The following is a 24,778-nucleotide window of genomic DNA, read 5'->3' as shown; positions in this document are numbered from 1 at the left end:
AACGATACAGTACAATACGATACAGTACGATACGATACATTATAAAACAATGTGTAACAACCATCCAAACAAGCTGTAAAGTAAATTTTAAATTAACGATAATATCTTCACTTGCATCATTATAAAGATAATTATTATTATAATACATATAAAGTTTTAGAAATTGAAATTTCAAAATAAAAATATTTTTTGAAAGATAAAATCATACCAAATAAGAGTTCAAATCGTAGTATAAGAGCCACGTCGTAATCAAAGAATCGTTTATATCGTGTCTACCTTTGTGCTTTGCCATAAATATGAGTTATTATTTCACTTTGTGGCTATTTTTTTTGTTCCAATGATACCTGTGAGAATAGTGCAAAAATAAATTATTATTACGTGAGAAAATGTTAGTCTTTTTTCATGTAGTATTTCTTAATTAATATCTGATGATTATCTATAATTATTTATAAGGTTTAAATGTTAAGGTTATTTACATATAATTCAAATAACTCAGATATTTAATATGGTTAATGTCAAATATCAAAACGGAGTAAAAAAAATTCACTAACTAAAGAAATTTTTATATTTTTAGATAACCAACTAAAATGAGTTTTGAATTAAGAATAATATTTTCAATTACATTATTATAAAAATAATTATTATTGAAAAATAATGTTTTAGAAACTGAAATTTTAAGAAAGAAATATTTTTTAAATGATATCAACACACCGAATAAGAATTCAAATAGTAGTAAAAGAGTTAAGTGTTATCCAAGTAGTCATTCATTGTCTCAACATTTAATTGTTTTGCTATAAATATGAGTTACTATTTTTAGGATCCAATGACACCAACAAGAATGATATCAAAAAAAATAAAATAGAAGAAATGGTTAATTTTTTTTATGTAGTTAATATCCAATTATTATCTATATTTACTGAAAAAATTTAAATTTTAAAATTATTTATATACAATCTAAATAACTTAAATATTTGACAGTGTAGTTTATTGAAAAAGGGAGTACTTTTCCTAATTTGGTCTTTACAACTCAAACCATTTTCACTTACCTTTGACTTCCTTTTTTGTTTCATTCACGTCAATTCCAATACCATACAATCAATACAAATACTCCGTCCCCCACAAATCCTATTTCTACATTCTGATTCTCAAAGCGAAGAATCCCACTACTTTCTTTTTCCCTGTTTCATTGATTTAGTGATTTCAAGATCGATTTTTTTTCTCCTTTTGTGTTGTTATACATAATTCTTGAAAAATGGCTTCACAAATTTTTCCCAAGGTGAAGAGTGAATCATCGGAGAGTGGTGGTTCTGAGAGCGGAGCTGATGAAAAAGGTGGAAATAATGATAGTTTTGAATATTTTGGGTGGGTTTATCATTTGGGTGTTAATTCAATTGGGCATGAATATTGTCACCTTAGGTTCTTGTACATACGTGGCAAGTACATGGAAATGTACAAGAGAGACCCCCATGAAAATCCTGGCACTGTAAGTATCAAATGTTATGATGTTTGTTGCTTAATTAGTTTCTTGTTCCTGGAACTTAAGTTTCTTGATAATTGAGAAATTTCCAAGGGCCAGTGGCGCGCGATTCAAAACTCGGTTGGATAATGGGCTTGGCCTTCTATCCTTCTCCGCTTATGTATCAGATTTTTGTCTGCAGCAGGTTTGAATCCGTGATGTGCGTCTAACCCGATCACGAGCTGCGGCTCTTAGCACTAGGTGGATAGTACTCCCTGCATCTCATTTTATGTGATGGACTTTGACTGGGAATGGCATTTAAGAAAGAAAGTTTTTGAAACTTGTGGTCTAAAACATACCGCATGTACATTTTGTGTGCAGTGGCGCAGGATCTCCACGAAAGGGGTTCAAATTTTTTTTTTTTTGTAGCTAGTGGGAATTGAACTCATGACCTTATGTAGATTTTGAACCCCCTTGACCACTAAGCTACACTTTTGGATTGTGTTAAGGGTGTTCAAAACTTAATATATAGAGATAAAAAACAGATTTTGCCTTATATATACAGTGTAATTTTTCGGCGAAGGGTGTTCGCCCCCCTAAATCCGCCACTGTTTGTGTGGCTATAAATTATCTTATTAAAGGTAAAATGAGAACTTTTAAGTTTAAACTTTAAAGTTAACTTGTTTCTATACGTAGAAAAGTGTCATTCTTTTTGGGATATACTAAAAAGGAAAGAGTGTCACATTAAATGGGAAACAAAGAGTAATTTGTAGTTTGTATCATGTTAGGTGGATTGAAATTGGAAGAATGTGATATGGCTTAAATGATGATTGATGATGGCTAAAATGGGAAGTTTTTGAGTCGTGAGTGAGATCCTCTTGGATTAGCTGGAGTCTTTAAGTGTTTCTTTTGAGTTGGGTTTGCTTGAAATGGTTGTAGAAATTTTAGTGTATGTGGCACTTACTAACTACTAGATAATTGCTTAGAATTGGTTTTAATTAAACAAAGAGTTATGTGGATGATCGAAGTTGTCATCTTTATGTTAAGAAGCACAAATGATCAAATTGTACCTTCTCGAGTAAGCAGAGAGCTGAATTGAGGTGAAGTCGGTGTTGATGCTTTTGGTATCTTAGTTTTGGCTATAGTTCCTCAAAAAGAAATTTTTTTAATGCATATTCATCCGAAATGATTGCACTCCACAAAAGATGCAAGTAGCATACATAAAGGATAAAATAAGAGAAGGCCACTTGACATGGATTAGTCATGTCCTATGTCGACCTTCACATGTACGGCTCGTTGGTATGGAACCATGGCGATTGAAGGTGCTGAAAGAAGACGAGGTAGACATAGAATCACATAAAATAGAGTTATCTCGAAAGACCTACAATCGCTTGGAATTCATGCCGAGTTAGTGAAAAATAGGGCGTAAAGGAAGAAAAAGATCATATAGGCAATACCAATGGGTGGGGTTAAGGTTTAGTCATGTTAATATGTTTGCTTTAGGTCCTACGTTCACTAGGAGTCTTTTAGTCTTGTTTATCGATTCATATGCTTGTAAAACGTTTAGAGAACTTCTAGTGATAGAGCATCCTAAATTTTAAATATGTTAGTTTTTGCTATATTCGATTGAGATAGGTCTAATGGAGCGGCATGGATAGTGATGGTACATATAGCAAACCCCAACTAGCTAAGGATTGAGATATAGTTGTTGTAGTTGCAAATAATATTGGTGGTAGTATGTCTTCATCATATATTGTCTGACTGGATTTATTCATATTTTGATTGAGCCAATTTTGGGTTAAAAGGGAATCTGATAGATTCAAGGAGTTGATTGACTGAACCAAATGGTTTCACCATGCCCTTGCACTGCAAATATCTTGTAGCGTGAACGTAACTTGAAAAACAAGTATTATGCCCAGATCAAGGTTAATTTTTTTCTGTGAGAGAACAGATCAAGGTTAAAATAAAGAAGAAAAAGAGTTTGTTTGGTCAAATTAGGTAATTGGTTGCACACTTAAGTAGATTTGCACAAGAAATGGTGTTATTTTATGAAGTTTGTAAAGATATTACTATTTATTGGGAATGATTGAAAAGGCAATCTATGAGCATTATCTGAAGAGGTGCCATTTAGAGCACTTCTTGAGGTGCAATACATTAATGTTACTCTTTGGTAAATCATACTGTTGATGTGGGCACACTGCTACATAAATGTAGCTGAAGGTGAAAGAATAATGAGTAGATTGTTGTTGCTTCACTAAAGCTACTCTTTATCCTCATTATCATAGTTTGGGTTAGGTTTCATGCAATGTAATTTTTTGTCTGTTTTGCAGTTCTCTTAATATTCAACATATTTTTTGTGGATGAGTCCTCCCACAGAGCAACTTCTTGTCAATTGTTCTGTGTGAACTCTATTATTAAACTTGCTCCCTTTCCTGAAATAATTTGTGTAACATAGTGGCGTGCCCATTTTCATGTAAATTCTAACTGATAGATTGGTGTAGAGGCAAAAAATTAGAACTTAAAGAGTGAATAAAAGTAAGAATCCTTGCAACACAGTTTCGTTGAGTGGGAACATAAGGAAAATTAGTATGCTTTCACATTCTGTCTTAGCCGAGACTAAAGCTTTTTTTGAGAGCTCTATATGGTGAGGTCAGAAACACTTTGTAAAACATGAGGAGGAACTGGTATCTGGATTATGTTATTGCTGATAAAGAATATGTGGTTTTCCATTGGTCACAGTGTGCTTGTAGCTCTTTCTAGGAAACACCTAACCAGTGGGAAAACCACATATTCTTTGTGAATATAGCTACTTTTTGCAAGGGAACAACTTTACGTTGCCTGAGAGATATCCGATTAGGTAAACCTTGGCAATATTCTTTAATTTTTTTCAAATTTGTCATCTATCTGTTTCTTTGTATGCCTAGAACTTGCTGGCCATCTTTAGTGGCAATGCTTCTATAGTTCGCATGCATAGCCCATTTCCTCGCATTCATTGTCAAACGTGTATCGAACAATTGCTTCATGGAACACAACTATTTTCGTGCTTGATCACAACACCACCACCACCACCAACAACAAAAACAAACCTAGTGAATTCCAACAAGTGGGGTCTGGTGACCAAAAAGGAGTATCTTAGTGACCGATGTATTTATTGCACAAAGATCGAATGCTGTGACTTATGGTATTACATCCTTTTTTGCAGAAACCAATAAGGAGGGGTGTTATAAATCACACGCTTATGGTGGAGGAGTTAGGCCGTCGAAGAGTTAACCATGGGGTGAGGCTCAGAATCATTAATATTGATCCTCTGACCCTTTCAGCATAATTTTGGCTCTTTTTTTAAATGGTACATCATGTAATTCCAGATAAATTTTCTTTGCGGATATCTAATGATATTTTCTTTTTTCTTTTGTCCTTTTCTAGGATCTCTATGTGTTGAGGTTTCAGAATCGGCTGGACGAGTCAAAAAAGGGAGAAGTAAGTGGGACATTCTTTATGCATTATATTATTAATAAAGCCGGTGCTGCTTATCTCTCTTTTGTTAAGCAATCTCTCTAGGTGTATGAATCCATCTCGTCTTTAAGTCCAAAATGTTTCCGTGAACTCTTCTATGCTATTCTCTCTCAATTATTAATTTCTTCATTGATGGAGTTAGTGAGTTTCATGGGCTATTTTATATTGAGGAGGCTAATACTTGATTGAAATTTATTGCTGTAAGATTGCTTGTGCTTCGCCCGGTGAGGTCCGAATATGGATGGAAGCCTTTGATCAAGCAAAACAACAGGTATTGCATGATGGGAGTTTTTGACTTGATTTTCTTTTTCCTTTAATCGTGAATACTATTTACATGGTTTTCATATTCTACTTATTGCATGTAAAATGTGCTAGTCCATTTTCCCTTAAGACTAATACTCTCCACAGTTCTAAACTTTTCTGTGTATAATTGTAATGTATGTTTTATGCAAGAGAAGGCTTGCACTTTGATCCAATTTGGCTGATTTGACCTTGAACTTGTTAGACTTGACGATTTGGTCTAATCTTAGACGGAACTAGCTGAGTTTAACATCTTTGTTAACTTTCATGTGCCATTCCCCTTGCAAATGCATATCACTTGAGTTGTAGTGTAGCAAATAAAGAGAAAGTGCAGACAACATATAAGAGGGACTGGACATTTCTTTTTTCCTTTTTGACCAAATTTTTTTCTTCTACTCTTGTGCTAGTCAAATTAGGTCATATACATATGCAAAATTCTGAATTTGTGGTTTCTGATATTAAAGGAAAGATGTGATAATAAAGTACAAAAACAGAATGAGAAAAAGTAGTCGTTTGTTTCCTGCTTAAGAGTGCATTAGGAAAGACGACTCTAAATGGATGCTTCTTCTAGCCGTTAGTTTTCTCCCGAAAGCAGGGTTTTCTTAATATAATTGTTTGATCCCAAACTATCATAACATGATGTTCATGAAAGAATTTGTCAAATGTTACTTTGATTTAACTGTTGTTTCTCATACTGGACTATTTCATCGCAGGCAGATTATGAGCTTTCAAGAGGTCAGAGTGCAAGAGATAAACTGAAGTTAGAGAGCGAGTATGCTGGGACTGTCCTGATGAAAAAGATGCTTCTTCTGAATTTAATTGGGCTTATCTCAGTGAATAGATGATTTCATTTATATTTGAAGTGCCTCTTACACTCCCCCCCCCCCTTCTATTTTCTTCCTTAAGGTAAAAGAGGCAATAATCCGGAGAGTGATTAATAGAAGCCTGACTAATTTATGATTTGAATAATGTGTATATCTGTATTACAGTTTTTCTCAACTCTTTGACTTGTTGCTTGAGCCCATTGTGATGTTGCTTCTTATATGCTTTATTCTTTTCCATGCTATCTCTTTATATAGTTGCTGTATCTCATGTAAATTAATTTTCTCTCTTGAAGGATTAACCTTGACGGACATCGACCTAGGGTACGGCGGTATGCACATGGCTTGAAGAAGCTGATAAGAATAGGACAAGGTGAGGAGCGAGGGAACTGTTGGTGGTACTCTCTTTCAATAGTTGCTCTATCTATGGGTGCATGTGCTGCTTTCAATTGTAGATGACTTTTTTTTGGGTCCAAATTAAGCGTTCTCTCATAATTTCCATCTTTTATTTTTTTGCTTTATAAAACCTTGTTCTTTGACTGTTGTAACAAATGTTGATGATGCTATCCCCAATATAATCAACCCACAGTGTCCTTAATGTGCGAATCTGAACATTTTCGAAATAAAAATAAATTTTCTAAAATGTTCTCTAATGCATAGGTCCCGAGAACCTTTTGCGCCAAGCCTCAAGCTTAGGTGCCAATGGTGAATCAGATGTGTACTTTGAAGCAGATGGTGCAGATGTAATTGAAGCACATGAGTGGAAATGCGTTCGTGCTCTTGATGGTATGGTTTTTCATCTTCTTCAATAAGAAATAATATTTAAAATAAGCTATTGGATTAGAATTTAAAAAAAGAAAAACAAAATAAATGGAGCTTAAATACATAAACAAAGCTTGGAGAGGAAATTGGCTAACTTTCAGGTGATCATGCTAAAGGAAGATATTAGCTATCTTCCTGGTGCAGTATGTGCTTTCGGATATCTTATTCTTGATTAGTAGTACAAAAAGGGAAATAAAAATTTTGCTTTAGGATTTTAAAATGATCTTTTTCAGGTAGATCTTTACTTGAATTTTAGAGTTGGAAGATACTTTTTTATAAATTACCTTCTATGCTTCTAAAATATTGCGTTCTTCAAATGTTGTAATTCGTTTTCTAATGTTGTTTCCCACCTTCTTTGTAGTGTAGGTATTCGGATATTTGAAGATATGGCAAACAAAAAGGTATCTGCCATGTCACTGGATTTACTTTCGTGATTGCAAGTTTATACTGTATTGGAATGTCTAGACTGCTGCTTATTGGTACATATTAAGACATATGATAAATCTTTAAGGTTACTCTTTAGTTGCTGTACTGATGTATGTGATCTTTTTTGTTTATTAAACTATATATATATTGATAAGTAAACTATGAAAAATATATATCTGCATTAAATTATCTTAATTTACGGACGGCCTTCAGGATCGAACAAACTGATCAAGTAGTATATGCTCTTATAACTTTTGTTTTCTAATTCCTTCGTCAGTGAGTTGATTTCTGATTAATATGACATCTTGCTGATTATCAAGTTTGAGGAAGGGCAGAAATCATTTTGATTGGCTACTTACTGTAGCATAAGCAAATTGCTTCTACTCTACAACAAAATTATGCTTACAAGTCGTAAAAGGAGACTAAGATGAATTTCCAGAAGCTAATGATCTAATATTCTTCTTTGATAAGGTAGCTAATGATTTAATATCAATGAAATGGAAAGTAGATATAAGTTTCTGTCCTTTTCTTTTGTCATCTTTCTCTTCATATCTTTTTATGTGAAAAATTGCCAAGGCAAATTTTCAAGGATTCCACATTGTCTGGGTTTTATTTTTATAGTCAAAAACTTGTCTGACATGCTCATTGTCAAGGTCTTTCATATTATCCTGGATTTTATTCGTACAATCAATAACTTACCTGGCATTCTTTTCTCCTTTCTTGTAGACTGGTAAAGGAGTTCTTGTCAAGGCCGTTGCTGTTGTCGAAGCTAGTGCAGATACTGTCTTTGACGTGCTTTTGGGTCTTGATCGACGTCGCAGATACGAGTATGTTTCTCTGAATGCTTGAAAGTTGTGGAATTATAAACGACAATCCTGCCTAATAGTCATCTTGCAGGTGGGATACATTAACAGGGGACCTGGAGTTGGTAGAATCTTTGGATGGTCACTGTGATGTTGTTTATGGGACACTTGATCTCAGAAAACTTTCCTGGTAAGTTGCAATCATTCGCATTCTGCTTCTTAATGGTGCTGCACAGTGGTATAAGTTTTGAGAAACTGTGTAACACCATATAAAATCTGATTGAAGAGCTATAAGAGACATCATGCTGGATGTAGTGGTTGACTAGTATTTGCCCTCTATACGTATTGGATATGGCTGCTTCTAAGAAGCTCCTTCTGCTGCTAATTGCGTCTTTGGTGTAGGACTAGTAAAAGCTAGTTGAGTCAATGAATCAGATGGGATGCTGTGCGATTATGCTTTGGCTATAGGAATTTGTAAATGTAAGCTTAAAGTTAAAGAATGTAAGTGACAGAAAAAGAAGAGAAAAGAGAAAGAAGTAAATGAATTGGAAGAACAAGTAGATAAAAGATTCCACGAGAGGAGTTGAAGATTGAATGTGCCTCCTATATCCACTTGCCTTAAGTTTATTATAGTAAACACCAAGTTGGGGTTGTATCCAAGATTGAGGTGTTTAGAGATTTAGGCTGGTAATATTCAAAGCATTCACCAGAAAATAAGAAGGGAATATGGTATCCAAAGAGAACTGCGGTCAGTAGATGCTTGTTGAAGCATTATAACACTTTTATGTATGAGAAAGAAGAAATGGAAAAGGAGGTTGAGAAGCAGAAGATAGCATTTGGATACGTAAGCAATGTAGAAACAGAATAGAAGAAATACCAGCATCTATGAGCAGTTGAATTCAAAAGCTCGGTGATACTATTATAAGCTAAGATTAAGGAGAACACAAACGACATGAAGTAATAGAAGAAACACTATTGGTCATGAATCTGCTTTGATACTATGGTCAATGTATTATTTTTTGTATAACTTGCTTTCCTGATTGGTGTGCAGTGTAATGTTATCATTTTTTCTACCCTTTTGATGTGGATGATTCTTCTCTTTATGTTTGGAGGTCTTTGCAATATGGTCTCCTTGAGTCTTCTTCTTCTTCTTTTAATGCATCACAGATGCTCTTTTGCAGGTGGCAATCCAAGAGAGATTTTTTCTTTTCTCGGAGGTGGTTTCATGGTCAAGATGGAACATATAGTGAGGATCCTGAGCTTTCTCTCTACCGAGCTCTTCTGTATTATGTGCCAGAGCTACTTTTATTGTTGCCTGTTAGAACTGCTTCTTAGTTTTAACTGTGCTGTTTGTTCTTTTTATATACAAAATTCGTTGATGAACTTTGAAGTATGAGCTTACCTTGGCTGAACCTTTATTTCAGTAGAAAGACAACATGTGGCTCACATCTTCGAGCTCAAAACCTTTTGTCGTCTTTGAAAGTGTTGGTTTATGTTTAGTCAACAATGGCATGCCAATTGGAAGAGTTGGTGGAAAGAGTTGGTGTGGATGCTAGGAAGAAGCTTCCTCCTTTGATGTCACCCATGACATCAAGAGGAGGTAGTTTGATGTCACCAATGACATCAAGAGGAGGTCTTTACCTCTATAAATAGATGCACTCCTTCATTTGTAGAAACCATCCCAAAAATAATACAACACATTGTAGTGAGTAGAGAGTTAAGAGAGAAATTCTCTTAAGTGTAATTGGGAACTCTCCCCTTCCTTTGTTAATATTAAAAAGGCAACTGTTCTCTGGTGGACGTAGGATTATTTTGATCCGAACCACGTTAAATCTTGTGTTCTTTCTTTTACGTTTCCGCTAACAATTGGTATCAGAGCTGCAGGATTCTTTAACGATCTAAGGAGGAAGAACAAGCAAAGATGAGTTCCATAAAGTTTGAAATTGGTAGATTCAGTGGACGCAACAACTTCAATATCTGGAAGATCCAGATGATGGCGTTACTGCGGAGGGAAGGTTTAATCCATGCTATTGACAGAAAGTATCCTAAGGATATATCAGCTCCCGACAAGGAGAAGATTGAAGGGGATGCATTGAGTGCAATCCAACTATCCCTTGCACCTAACGTGCTTTGTGAAGTGAGTACGGGTACCGAAGAGACGGCCAAACAGTTATGGGAAAAGCTAGAAGGGCTATACCAAGACCGATCAGTGACAACAAGGATGTTGTTACAACGGCGTCTTCACACATTTAAGATGGGGTCAGGTACTTCGTTACAAGATCATTTAGATGCGTTTAATAAACTTGTCATGGACTTACAGATTGCAGGAATTAAAAGGGAGGAGGAGACGCTTGCATGTGCTTTGCTATTTTCATTGACTTCAGGATATCGTGATATTGAGAATTCAATGATGTATAGCAAGGAGCCTATCAAGCTTGAGCAAGTGCGGCAGACACTTAACTCTAGTGATGTGCGGAGGCACATTGAAGGAGATAGAGATGACCAGGCAAGTGGGCTCTTTGTGAGAGGCCGGACTAGCCAACAGGGAAAGAGCAAATCAAAGCACAGATCAAAGTCTCGTGTGAACAAGAAGAATACAGAGTGTTGGGGTTGTGGCAAGAAGGGGCACTTTGAACGAGACTGCCCAATGTCAAAGTCCAAGGAAAAGGCGAGTGCATCCACAGTTGAACAGGTACATGATTTTGATAATGATTATGTACTAACAACATCGTGTAATAATAATAGTAGTTATGGAAACAAATGGGTGTTAGACTCTGTACTCTGCATATGACGTTTCGAAAGACTGATTTAGCAGCTATGAGAAAAGTGGAGGAACCATAGTAATGGGCAATAATGCAACTTGTGCAATAGTTGGCATTGGCTCAGTTCGGGTTCGCTGCCATGATGGAGTCGTGAGGACTATTACACAAGTCCGTCATGTTCCTGATATGAAGAAGAATTTGATCTCCCTGAGTACTCTGGATGAACAAGGCTACAGGTACATGAGCGAAACAGGAACTATAAAGGTGACTAAAGGTTCTTTATTCATGCTAAAAGGAAAGCAGGAGAACGGCCTTTACACATTGGTCGGAAGCACCATTGTTGGCTCTGCAAATGCATCTACAGTGCAGTTATCTAATGATGACAAGGCAAGACTATGGCACATGAGACTGGGTCATATGAGCGCACGTGGATTGGAGATGTTGAGCAATCGTAACCTTTTGGAAGGTGAGAAGATTAGCACACTTGACTTCTGTGAGCACTGCGTTCTAGGGAAGCAGAAGAAGGTCAGCTTCAGCACTGACAAACACAAGACAAGAGGAGTGCTAGACTACATCCATTCAGATTTATGGGGTCCTCTAAACTTCCATCGAAGGGCAGAAAGAGGTATCTTCTCACTTTTATTGATGATTTCTTACGAAAGGTTTGGGTGCATTTTTTGAAGGCAAAAAGTGATGCTTTTGAAGCATTTAAAGAGTGGAAGATTTTGGTTGAAAATCAAATGGAGCGGAAATCAAGTATCTTCGCACAGACAATGGCTTGGAGTTTTGCAATGAAGAGTTTAATGAATTCTGCAGGGTTCATGGGATCTCAAGACATAGGATTGTCAGGCATACCTCACAACATAATGGAGTTGCCGAGAGAATGAACAAAATTTTTCTTGAAAAGGCTCGTTGTATGCTCCTACAAGCCAAAATGTCCAAAGTATTTTGGGCTGAAGTAGTTCACACTGCTGCTTATATTGTCAATCGATCTCCAGTATCGGCAATTGACTTTAAGACTCCAAATGAGCTATGGTCAGGTGAACCCTCTAACTATTCATACTTACGAGTATCTGGGTGTCTAGCTTATTATCACGTTAATGAAGGAAAGCTTGAACCAAGGGCTAAGAAGCCCATATTCGTAGGGTATGTAGATGGAGTAAAAGGGTACAAACTTTGGTGTTCGATGAATCCTCTATACTTGATCCCTGTAAAGTTCCCGTGGAGTTTTTAGGAAATAAGAACGACGAGCAGGTGAAGCTTTCGGTGGAGCTTGCCAAGGAAAAGGATCAAGAAACTCAGGTTAAAGATGAGTCAGAAGATGTAGACCTTGAAGAACTTGCTGTCAATGAACCATACACAATTGCGAAGGGGAGGGAGAAGAGGCAGATACGAGAACCGGAACGCCTTATAGATCAAGCAAACTTGATTGCATATGCGTTCGTAGCTGCACAAGAAGAGATTAAGGATCTAGAGCCCTCCTCGTATATTGAAGCAACTTCTTGCAAGGATGCTGTACAATGGCGGTTAGCCATGACTGAAGAGATGGAGTCTCTTCACAAGAATCAGACATGGGTCTTAGTGAAAAGACAAAAGGGGAAGAGGACAGTTGGATGCAAGTGGGTCTACCGAAAGAAAGAGGGAATTCCTGAAGTGGAAGATGCTAGGTTCAAGGCGAGATTGGTTGCAAAAGGTTTCAGTCAGAAGGAGGGAATTGACTACAATGAGATTTTCTCCCCAGTCGTGAAGCATAGCTCAATTCGTGTGCTACTAGCATTGGTTGCCCAATTTGACTTGGAGCTTCAATAGCTTGATGTCAAAACTACTTTCTTACACGGTGATCCAGAAGAGACAATCTATATGGATCAGCCTGAAGGTTTCCCAGCTGAGGGAAAAGAAGATCACGTATGCCAACTAAAGAAGTCTTTGTATGGTTTGAAGCAATCCCCTAGACAGTGGTACAAGAGGTTTGATGCATTCATGACTACACATGAATTCTCAAGGAGTGCATTTGATAGCTGTGTGTATCACAAGAAGATGTCTGGTAACTCAATGATTTATTTACTGTTGTATGTTGATGATATGCTTATTGCTGCTAACAACATTACAGAGATAAATGCTTTGAAGAAACTGTTGAGTAAGGAATTTGACATGAAGGATTTAGGAGCTGCAAAGAAAATCCTTGGTATGGAGATTTCAAGAGAAGACGGTGTTGTACATCTTTCTCAGAAGAGGTATATTGAAAGGGTTCTCAAGAGATTCAATATGCATACGTGCAAGCCTGTAAGTACACCATTAGCTCCTCATTTTAAACTTTCAGAGTTACAAATGCCTCAGTCCGAGGATGAGGTGGAGCATATGTCAAAGATTCCTTATGCCAGTGCAGTTGGTAGCATTATGTATGCTATGGTATGCACACGTCCAGATATTGCTCAATCTGTAAGTGTGGTAAGTAGATACATGTCCAGCCCAGGAAAGAGGCATTGGGAAGCTGTCAAGTGGATATTGAGATATCTCAAAGGAGCTTCTGGTGTTGGTCTTACCTTTCGAAAAAGTGGTACAGGTATTTCAATTCTCGGTTATGTGGATTCTGACTATGCAGGAGATCTTGACAGAAGAAGGTCCACAACTGGATACATCTTTACCCTCGTTGGCAGTGCCGTCAGTTGGAAGTCGACTTTGCAGTCGATTGTCGCTTTGTCTACGACAGAAGCAGAATACATGGCAGCAGCGGAGGCGGTAAAGGAAGCTATCTGGTTGAAAAGTTTAGTAGCGGAATTGAGTTTGGTTCAGCTGGAATCAACTCTTAGATGTGATAGTCAGAGTGCTATTCATCTAATGAAAAATCAGAGATTTCATGAGCGCACTAAACACATTGATGTCAGATTTCATTTTATTCGAGATGTTGTTGAAGAGGGAACTATCAAGGTCGTGAAGGTTATCACAGACGATAATGCTGCAGACATGTTGACCAAGATAGTCCCGCTCGCTAAGTTTGCACACTGCAAGGACTTGGCGGGGGTGTGCATCAACTGATGCAACTCCGAAGAGAACAGTTGCTAGGTGGAGGTGGTATGTTCAACAATGGTTTGATTCTTCTTGTTTCTTACAACGGGGTTGCCCAGTAAGCTTAGAAGTTTTGGCCAGAGTTGTTCACACGCTCGAAACGCAAACCAAGGTGGAGATTGAAAATGTTGGTTTATGTTTAGTTAACAATGGCATGCTGAAAATGTTGGTTTATGTTTAGTCAACAATGGCATGCCAATTGGAAGAGTTGGTGGAAAGAGTTGGTGTGGATGCTAGGAGGAAGCTTCCTCCTTTGATGTCACCCATGACATCAAGAGGAGGTAGTTTGATGTCACCAATGACATCAAGAGGAGGTCTTTACCTCTATAAATAGATGCACTCCTTCACTTGTAGAAATCATCCCAAAATAATACAATACATTGTAGTGAGTAGAGAGTTAAGAGAGAAATTCTCTTAAGTGTAATTGGGAAATCTCCCCTTCCTTTGTTAATATTAAAAGGGCAATTGTTCTCTGGTGGACGTAGGATTATTTTGATCCGAACCACGTTAAATCTTGTGTTCTTTCTTTTACGTTTCCGCTAACAATTGGTATCAGAGCGACAGGATTCTTTAACGATCCAAGGAGAAAGAACAAGCAAATATGAGTTCCATGAAGTTTGAAATTGATAGATTCAATGGACGCAACAACTTCAATATCTGGAAGATCCAGATGATGGCGTTACTGCGGAGGGAAGGTTCAATCCATGCTATTGACGGAAAGTATCCTACGGATATATCAGCTCCCGACAAGGAGAAGATTGAAGGGGATGCATTGAGTGCAATCCAACTATCCCTTGCACCTAACGTGCTTTGTGAAGTGATGAGTTGTCCGGCAGGATGTTCCACTGTCACGGGATAGCGTATTTGTCTTTGAGGTTCTTTCTCTTTGTTTTCTTCATGCCATATTATTTCTAAAGAAATAGAGCGTTGTAATAACTGTTAGTAGAATAGAACTTATGTTTTCGTAATTCCAGCCATATCATATGCTGTTCAGCCTATTTGTTTCTATTATGCTTTCATTGACTGATATTTTTCTACATTTGGTGCAGCGATTTTGCATTTTCCAACTGAATACAAGAAGCGGCCTCCAAAAAGTGGATATCGACGTATAAAAATTAACGGTAAGAAACTCCATGTCATTAAAGATATAGTACTGGAAGATTAATCAAAAAAAGATTTGGTATCTAAAGATCTGGCTTGTGTATCTGGAAATGTCTATAATCTCGGTGTTTGTCTTTAACATCCAGTCAATCCCAACTCAATGCAGCTCAGCAGATGTTTGTGGTCTGGAAATTCATGTCTCTTGACTAATTTATGCTATCTAACCTATCAAAAATATTTGTGGAGTAGTGAGGTTTTACTTCCACTGCTTTACTATATAATACTGTAAATCTTCCTCAACGGTGGATCTGCGAGAAAATGTGACTATTTATTGGTGTCTCAAGACATTGCTGATATCATGAAAATTTTATTAGTTTGATGTTAGCATTCTAGATTAAATTTACGATAAGATACTACGCATTCTTAATTATTGCTGATTGTTCCTGACTAAACTATGTTAAATTGTAGCTTCTTCTTGGGAGATCAGCAATATAAGTACTTCCTCCACATTAAATCCTGCAAGATGCCTTGTGACACTGATTCTGGAGATACATTCTAAGCACTGGTTTAAGTGGAAGAATAATGAGTTTTCTAAATTTGAGAGGACACTTCCTTTTGGAATGTTGAGTCAAGTGGCAGGTTGGTTGATTTGTTACCTATGTTTTCTGGAAGCTCATGAGTTGTGTTAGGAAGCCTAATTACACCATTCATTGCATCTTTTTAGCTTCCGAATTATCTTTTGCGCTACCTATCCAACAGAATATGTGTGAGAAAGAGAGGGGGGGGGGGAGGGAGAGAGGTGATTCATAGAGCATATTCTTCTTGACATTGATGATGCCTTGTTTTCTTCTGTTCCCTATATTTGCTTTCATGTTGAACGAAGATTGAGTTGTTTCTGATTTTGCTCTTATTATGTAATTGAAGTCTATATCGTCTGCTGAACTCTACCTCTTCATATTCCTTTCTGTTCTCTCCGTCTTATTCCCCAGTTTTCCTTTCTTAGGCAATGTAAAATTAATTCTCCTTTTACCTTCCACATCCGATTAAGAAGCTTTTTTTCTAATCAATGTATAGAATCTCATTTCCTATATCTGAGAGCTGTCTATGTTTTTCCTTCCTTGTGTATCATTTGCCTGAAAGCCTCAACTAGTTAAATCACTCTCTCTACCTCTGGTCTGCCCTTAATTTTTTAATAAAAGAAAGATTAAAAGAGAGATACATATACAAAGGTGGGATATGTGAATACGGGTTCGAAGTAGAACGTAAATGCTTTACATTTCCATTGTAGTTTGACAGTAGTAATGAACCAAAAGTCCCTTCTGCCTCTTGTTCCTTTTAACACAGTATTCTGATTTGCTTGCAACTATCTCAAAGGATGCAAGGGGCCGTTTATTCAATCTCTACTTCCTGCATGCACTAAACACTTATTTTGTGTTTCCTTCAATTTTACACCTTAGCCTGCATTCATCATCTTCGTATATTTCCTGGAAGATATTCCTCTACTAATGTCACCATTATCATCCAACGTCTTATTTTAATTATTTGTGTAGGTCTGAAGGAATATATTGGAGCAAATCCAGCACTTACATTTGAATCATCCACAGTAGTTGTTCATTCAAAAACATCTAATGTTTCTATATCAAGCAATGAGCTTGAGGATACAGTGGGATCAGATGAATTCTACGATGCAATAGGTGACGAGTCCTCATCATCTGATGAAGATAGTGATGACCAAGTAACCAGTAAGAAGGTTTGTCATTTCTCGTGTTCCTCAATCGATCAAAAGCAGTGGATTATTTCCGGAGACTGCCTGCTTCAATTACCTTGCCTTTGAACCCTTTATTTACCTCTTTGACAGGACAAAAAAGTCAAGCTAAAAAATGTTTCATGGGGCATAGCAAGCTTGGCTTTAAAGAGGACATCAGGTATTAAATTTCGTTCTTCTCATCCTTATTAGTTTCTTCTTTCTTTCTTCTTATTTTTTCTCCACCCCTACATTTCTTGCTTTGGTGTATCGTATGTGGAAGCATCTATGTAGTCCTTCATCTTCATGATCAATTACTCTAAATACGGAGCAGATCATGAATGAGTAACTTGAGATGCTACTTCTGAAGAACTTTAGTCCTTATTTTCAAGGACCAATTAAAATTAAACACGAAAGATGTTTTTAACTTAAAAGAATCTCCATAAAAGCGGCTTTAACATTTGCGACAGATGTGCTCTCTGTGAAAAAGGAAGTGAAGATGTCAACCATCTGTTCTTCTGCTGCAGTTTCACCTCCCAACTTTGGAATGTAACGTTCAGTGTCTTGGGTCTTTTTTTAACTCATGAAGTCCTCTGCTCTGCCGGTACAGGAAAGGTTTAGTATAGGCTTGAACCTTGGTTTGGAACACAATCCCTACGACATTATGGTGGTTCATCTGGAAGGAGAGAAATGGAAGATAATTTTGAAATGGAATCCGTGATTATTGTAAAGTTTAGATGTATCTCTCTTCTATCTTCTTGCTGCAACATGGCTGTAGTGACTGATTTAAATCATTTAGATGGCAATAAATTTTTTGAGCTCAGTACGCAATATGTGATTGAGGCATAGTTGTTGTATTACACAATATGTGATTGCTGTAGCTATTCTCTTACTGTAACACCATACACTTATTTCTGGATATCAATAAAATTACCTTTACCTATCCAAAAAAAGAAAAACAGAAGCATTGGTTTTTTAGCCTAGATCCGAATGTTTAGTCTAGAAGTCTGCAAAAAATTCAAACACGCTGCATAAATCACTCTCTTCACTATGTACCATTTTTGCTGGAGCCGAGAGTGAGTGGTCTTTAGATGATACTGCTGTTTATCTTTCGTTGCTTTAAAGTCTCTTAAACAACTTTATTAAAACATTATGTTCAATGTCGCATGCAGCACCAGACATTAGTAAGGAACTAAATCCTGATGTACCTCCATTAACTCTTGATCCAAGTCAGTTTCACGGTACCATGCGGCTGGGTAAGAGTGAGAGCGACTCTGATTGCTGGTCTTCGCCAAGTGGTTCTGGGTTCATGATCAGAGGGAAGACATACTTGAAAGACAGTACAAAGGTAGCTTTTCATTCTTGAAATATTATTTATTCGAATATTTGGACTAAGTTTTCACTTGTAGTTGTCTAATGCTGGAGATGTACAAGTTTCAGAATTTTTTTCCAGCTCTCTAATTAATCACAAGAGTCACGTACTTAGCAGTGTTGAAGATAAAAGAAAAATGAAAAGGCCAAGGGTATTATTGGCTAGGGGTGTGCATTCGATTTATCGATTCGATTTTGACCCTTATCGATAATTACTTATCGATTATCGATTTGTACATATGCTTATCGTTATCGTTTCAATAAGATTTCGATTTTTTCGATTTCGATTTATCGATTTTTGGGGCTTATCGATTCGGTTATCGATTACACCAATAAGAAATTTTACGGGATTCCACAGAAAGTATATCGCTACAAACACACCTAACTAATATGGACAAAAGGAAGCTAAAATAAGAAGAGCACCGTTTATAACATAAAAATTGTGTCAACAAGCACATGCAACGAAACTAAAGTAAGGGATCAAATGTATGCCACCAACACTCCAACGGTATAAACAAACAAAAAATCAAAATACATCATCACGGCTAATTCTGTTTTCCATTAATTTGAACTTCATTTACTTGAGCTTTAAATATGATCATTCCTTAAATGTGGTAGAGGAAATAATAGGGTTAGGGACTTAGGGTAAAGGAAAGGGTATTATAGAATAAGGGTAAAAAAAAATTAAAAAAAATAAAAAAAATAAAAAAAATTACTGTAGCTTATCGATTTATCGATAAACCGATAATCGAAGAGGACAAAATCGAAATCGAAATCGATAAATCGATAAGGAAAATTTTGAAATCGAAATCGAAATCGATAAACCGATAAATCGAAATCGATAAACCGATAACAAATAATCGATTCGATTTATCGATAAACCGATTCGAATGCACACCCCTATTATTGGCTCATAAAGCATTGCACCTTTGAACAATTGGTTTTCTATTTGTTGTTCATAACCAAAGCAGAGCCATCTTTTAAACTCCTTGCTTACCTCATAGTTTAAGTCATGGTAGTTTACTTGCATAATTGATCACTGGTGCTAACATTTATTTGGCGCAAATAATTTCCATTGTTTCCATATAATGATGGTTCTATAAAAAATTAAGCTCGATTGAATCATCGTAATTGCAATTTTTCCAAGGTCACTGGTGGAGATCCCCTGCTCAAGCTTATCGCAGTTGACTGGTTCAAGGTGGATGAGTGCATCACAAAGGTTGCTCTGCATTCTAAGTGTCTTGTTCAGGTATAGAAGAATCACTTATTACCTGACTGCATTTTGCTTATCCTCTAGATAAATTCAATTTTTTAGTCAAATTATAAAGTAATAAAAGATAATATACTTCAAATTAATGTACCAGACACTGAAATTTTTATTTATTTGAATTTGTCTAAATATTGCTGGAAGGATATGCTACAACGACTACGCCTCAGTCCTAAACAAGTTGGGGTCAGCTATATGATTCCTCACTGACCGTGTTTCTCCATAAAAATTCATCTCAGACTAGCAATATACAATATAAAGATAAAGACAAAATGTACTAGAAGTTCTCTATATTTTTTACTGGCACAAAGGACATGTTGCTAATTATCTCCTACAGTTTACGCTCAGATACCTGACTTTTTGAGGCAAATACTGCCTGTAAACTTACTTGAAGTCACCTTTTATCTCTTTGAAGTCACTGCAAACTTTGTTGTATGATGGAAAACTTTGTAAAGTTTTACATATTAACTTGAAAGGAAAAGAAATGGAAAATACATGAAAAGAATAAGGCCAGATAGTTCATCCTTTGCCTTTGTATATAGTTCATTTTAGCTTTTGACTAGTCATGGTGGCTTCTTTGCTGCCCATATTACCTTTGAGTTACGAAGGGGGGCCTTGGAGCAACGGTAAAGTTGTCTCTGTTTGACCTATAGGTCACGGGTTCGAGCCATGGAATCAACCACTGGTGCTTGCATCAGGATAGGCTGCTTACATCACACCCTCTTTGGGTGCGGCCCTTCCCCTAAACGCGCGATGCTTCGTGCACCGGGCTGTCCTTTTTTATTACCTTTGAGTTACCAGAGGTGTTCTCTATCCTTCCGTGCGTGTTTCTCCTTCCAAATTTCTCCCTAATATTATGATCAATGTCAAACTTTTGGCTACCTTTATTCCATATTTGTGTCATGATATTTTTTAAACCATCCACTTTTATGTCTTTTACAAAAAATTTAAGAGGTAAAGTTAGACGTTTCCGTTCATCAAGTTAGTGTCAGCCCCTATATGAAGTATTCAAAATAGTTGCAAGTTCTTAGAGGATGCAAAAGCAGTGGGAAACTAAAAAAAAGGGGGACAACAAAGATCTCTATCTGCTATTTCACATTATAGTCATATTAATATATATCAGTTTGTCTCTTGAGCATCGTAGAGTAAACACTGTAACTTGCTGGTGTACTTCATTCCTCTTTATAAGGTGATCGTGGTAGGATTTAAAGAGCTTCCTTGAATTCAACCAGTAAAACAATGTTCTTAACTGAGCAATGTTCCGGTATTGATGGCTTGTTTTTGCACTGATCGATGTAGTGTTTAAAGAGCTTCATTGAATTCAACCAGTAAACAATGTTCTTAACTGAGAAATGTTAGGGCATTGATGGCTAACTTTTGCACTGAGCATATTTCTCTTATCGATCTTATTTCATGATTCTATTTAGCTGCTAAGCATATCCGTTGCTCACAGTGTTTTCTTAACTTCAGTCTGATGCAGGGAAAAAACTTCCATTTGTCCTCATAATTAACCTCATGGTACGTCTTTTTGGCTTTTCCCTTGTTAATGTTTAATAGACCACGGTATACCAAGCACTTTCTAAATTTATTCTTAAGATTCTGTTTCATTAAGTGTTTCATATGACTTCTCTCATTTCAGCTGTTTCACAAATAACTTGAAAATTACAAAAGCAGTTTTAAAAGGAAAGGACAGAATTTGGGTCGTTAACCAGAAAAAATGTAATCTTGTTGAATAAAAGTTAATTGTAAGAAATGTCACTAATTGTGTTCTCGCTTGGTTTTCAGGTTCCGGCTAAACCAAATTACAGCCTGGTTCTTTATTATGCTGCTGACAGACCTGTAAATAAGAATTCATTGTTGGGTAAATTCATTGATGGAACTGACTCTTTTCGTGATTCAAGATTCAAACTGATTCCAAGCATCATTGAGGTATCAGTTTCTTTGTCAGTAGCAGACTTCTTTCCTTACACTCTATTGCTAATTGCTTCTGATCACAGGGGTACTGGATGGTTAAACGTGCCGTGGGAACTAAAGCTTGCCTATTGGGAAAGGCAGTAACTTGCAAATACCTTAGACAAGATAACTTTCTGGAGGTTAGGTTCCAAGTTCATTTTCTTGACTTAGATATAACTTTAAAAAAAAGTTTCTTTGAGATAAATATTATAGATAAAGGAAGAAAATATTTCTCCTGCGCCCGGGCTTTTTTTGCTTGCATGGCTTTGCTGAATTAGTGAGCTCAAGTGGCTTTCTTCAATACATATGCTTCCTTCACTGATTTAATCCTCAAATGGAACTTCACGCATGCAGATTGATGTGGACATCGGTTCATCATCTGTGGCAAGAGGTGTCATTGGTCTTGTACTGGGATATGTGACAAGCCTTGTCGTTGATCTTGCTATTTTAATAGAGGTATGTCATTCTTCTCCTTGAGATTATGTTCCATCTGATCAGTTCTTACCAAAGAAGGAACTTGGCTCGATAGGAGTAAAACCGTCTAATCTTCAAGTAGTTCAGAATGAACCACCAAAGGTAAGTACCCCTCCATCATTAACCAAGGGTCTCGGGTTCGAGCCAGGGGGAAACTATACTATCCTAAGGGTGGTCAATTGACATTGTGTATATAGGTTAAATATTAGGTTTTAGAGGTATATAACATATATTGAACACCCTTTGTTGGAGAATTTTTCACTTCTTTCAAGTTTGAACACCCTTGGGAAAATTCTTGGCTTCGCCACTGGACTTCGAGTCCTATAATGGAGTCGCCTTTGGTAGGAGGCGCTTTGTCCCCCAAAATCAGATTTTCCGGCGCGTATCCGGATTAGTCGGACTACAGAGGGGCACTAAAAACTGGGTGGGAAACCAAAAAAGAAAGTTTAGAATGACAACTTTATGAAATGATATACCATTTCGCATGTTGTTTCTGGCACTTATGTGTAGCTTGATTAATGCTCCCTCCCTCCCTCCGTCTCTCTCTCTGTGTCTCTCTTAACAATGCACAGGACATAGTGATTTTGTTGTTTTCCTCTCCCAGAGGCATACCAATGCAATAGGTAGAGGGGACACCGGCACCCGTATAGTTCGGTAAAAATCTCATGTATACATGTATATATCTTTAGAAAATAGTGATATATTAATAGCGGGCACCCTATATATAGAGTAAATTTTGGTTGAATCAAAAAGTGCACCCGCGACCTTCAAATCCTGAGTACGCCTCTACCCTCTCCACCATTGAAGTTTAAAATACTTCCAAACCTAAAACACGATAATCGTATATTACCTAATAATACTAGAAATGGGTCGTGAATCAACTCAATCATTCACTATCAAGCCAAATAATAGAACAAACGGTAAAAAGAAAAGTGAAATATTCTAAAGCTGCTATGTTAAGTGAATGCCTGTGCAGGACACATTTCATGTTAATAATGAACAAGTTCTCGACATCCTGGTTTTATATCCGTAAATAGTACAGTTGCATTTGTTATTCTCTAACAATTCATGTCACTTGCACATGACCATGTTATACATACATTTGCAGGCAAAAGAAGAGGCTGAACTCCCTGAATACATTCTTGGAACTGTTAGATTAAATCGGGTGAAGGTCGATTCTGCTGTGCCATTGGAGAGCTGAGATTCTTTCGTTAGTGAGGGTCATTAATCCCCTTGAAATCGAATATAGTGGAGTCATTATTATTAATTTGTGTACTAAAATGATATCCCAACTCATTTGGGACTGAGACGCAGTTGTCAAAAATGATATACCAAGAACAGCGCAAAATCGCATGTTGTACTAAGAAAACCTGATTCTTGAAACAGAAGTTGTAACTGAGATGAGTGTTGTGTGAATACTCAAAATCCCTATACTTTTCATGACATATATATAGTGATTGTCACTCCTTTATGTGAAGTATTAAACATCAAGAATAATTGGGCAAAGATAATTTTTAGCCCGCAGCTGAAACTATTTACATCAAGTAACTGCAAAAGTGTATAAAATTTGTATATTTTTTGTATCTAACATACAGAAATGTATATATACAAAAAATATATATTTTCGGCTATTATTTTGAGAGCGATTGTACAATGTCATTTTCTCAAAATAATTTATCCCACCCCATAATGCAACCTAACTCCACTTATAAGATCTTGGTAAAATATAATGTTTACTTCAGATAAAGGAGGAAAGTTATAGTAAGTAATTGCGTGGTTTAATCTATTAAATAACAAGGAATTCATATATCGATCCTAACTAATTTAAGATTGAGGCATAGCCGAAAATGATCTAAGCTCATAAGTAGCTCAAATCCAGGTTGGTGTCTTGCAAACCCAATTAAGATCAATATTTTAGATGCAAATTTAGAATAATATCATGTTTTGAAGTTAATTTTTATTGTCAAATAATTGATGTGTTCCTCCATTATATTAGCAAAAATGTCACATATTATGTGATTGAGTGATCCAAAAGATTTGGTATATGTCTCCTTTAATTTATCATTCCCCACTTGAAATTGTGTGGTCAAAAGAGTTGGTGAAAAGAGGAGTTTACAAAACCTATAAAGAAGAAAAAAGAAATGGAATAATTTACCTTTTCTATTTGCTGCTATTCTAACATCACTTTATTCATTTTTTTTCACCTAATTCTTAATATTATACCTACTTTTTATTTGCTTAAATAACCCTTTTATCTAATAATTAATTTTGAAAAGCGAAAAATCTCCAAAGGTCACCTTATTGGGGGTTTTGATTTGAAAAAATGTAGTGCGAATTCATCTCTCAACTAATTCAGGTTCAAGGGAGAGCGGTCAAGGGTACGACAGCCCTTCCACTCGGCACCATCGGATCACTAAGGCCAACTTCTATTCCTGCTTATGGATTCCTATTAAAGGGTAAGAATAAGGCTTACAATATTGAAAATTCAGTGAATAACGGATTTGCCTATTTACTTTTCTTAATTTAAATATTACGTTTTTTTTATATATTTTTGACAGGGTATGAACTCGTGATGTGCGCTTAACCAACAAATTACGGGTTGCGCTCTTTCCACTGAATCAAAACCTTGAAGCCAAACATATTTCCCCTTTAATTTTTTTAAATTTTTTATGATTGATTGTGTTTTTTTAACTTTTTGGATGGTGGGTTGTGTTTGGCCACACATACGTTTGTTTCTGTACCCACTAATTTTGACAAAATCACAAATTTTAGTGCCAATCTTTACCCCACCAGTTTCTCCATTTAAATTGAAGGGCCACTCTCAATACTAAAAACTTTTAACGGCATTGCCTCTGAGTTGAGCTTTAAGTTTAGTATTATTTTTTTGTTTTGTTTAAAC

At 36.5% G+C, this 24,778-nt stretch overlaps 1 protein-coding gene across 3 annotated transcripts; it reads left to right on the top strand.

Moving 5' to 3' along the window:
- The first annotated feature begins 1,065 nt into the window (after window positions 1–1,065).
- LOC104212813 (protein ENHANCED DISEASE RESISTANCE 2-like) lies at window positions 1,066–23,348 on the top strand. 3 transcript variants are annotated; one of them, XM_070162420.1, is made up of 23 exons: window positions 1,244–1,331; window positions 1,417–1,483; window positions 4,659–4,733; window positions 4,880–4,933; window positions 5,175–5,240; window positions 5,983–6,041; window positions 6,387–6,463; window positions 6,751–6,876; window positions 7,279–7,313; window positions 8,065–8,165; window positions 8,236–8,331; window positions 9,323–9,387; window positions 15,019–15,090; window positions 15,539–15,709; window positions 16,621–16,820; window positions 16,929–16,995; window positions 17,987–18,162; window positions 19,333–19,434; window positions 20,923–20,970; window positions 21,238–21,381; window positions 21,450–21,545; window positions 21,760–21,861; window positions 22,988–23,348. In XM_070162420.1, exons 2-23 carry the CDS (start codon window positions 1,442–1,444, stop codon window positions 23,078–23,080), a joined length of 2,067 nt encoding a protein of 688 aa, XP_070018521.1. In that variant the 5' UTR covers window positions 1,244–1,331; window positions 1,417–1,441; the 3' UTR covers window positions 23,081–23,348. The 3 variants fall into 3 exon arrangements, with proteins under 3 accessions (XP_009760467.1, XP_070018522.1, XP_070018521.1); XM_009762165.2 differs by having other exon boundaries at window positions 1,066–1,483; XM_070162421.1 differs by lacking the exon at window positions 1,417–1,483 and having other exon boundaries at window positions 1,067–1,331.
- Window positions 23,349–24,778: the final 1,430 nt, after the last annotated feature.

This window comes from Nicotiana sylvestris, chromosome 11, assembly GCF_000393655.2.
Source record: "Nicotiana sylvestris chromosome 11, ASM39365v2, whole genome shotgun sequence".
NCBI classification, from domain to species: domain Eukaryota; kingdom Viridiplantae; phylum Streptophyta; class Magnoliopsida; order Solanales; family Solanaceae; genus Nicotiana; species Nicotiana sylvestris.
This window is presented reverse-complemented; position numbering and strand designations above follow the sequence as displayed.

Excerpts from the sequence above, each read along its gene's own strand:
- LOC104212813 (XM_009762165.2), top strand. The coding sequence starts at position 1,253 with ATGGCTTCACAAATTTTTCCCAAGGTGAAGAGTGAATCATCGGAGAGT. Across the intron at positions 1,484-4,658 it reads CCCATGAAAATCCTGGCACT|AAACCAATAAGGAGGGGTGT; the intron begins GTAAGTATCAAA and ends CCTTTTTTGCAG. Across the intron at positions 6,464-6,750 it reads GCTGATAAGAATAGGACAAG|GTCCCGAGAACCTTTTGCGC; the intron begins GTGAGGAGCGAG and ends TCTAATGCATAG.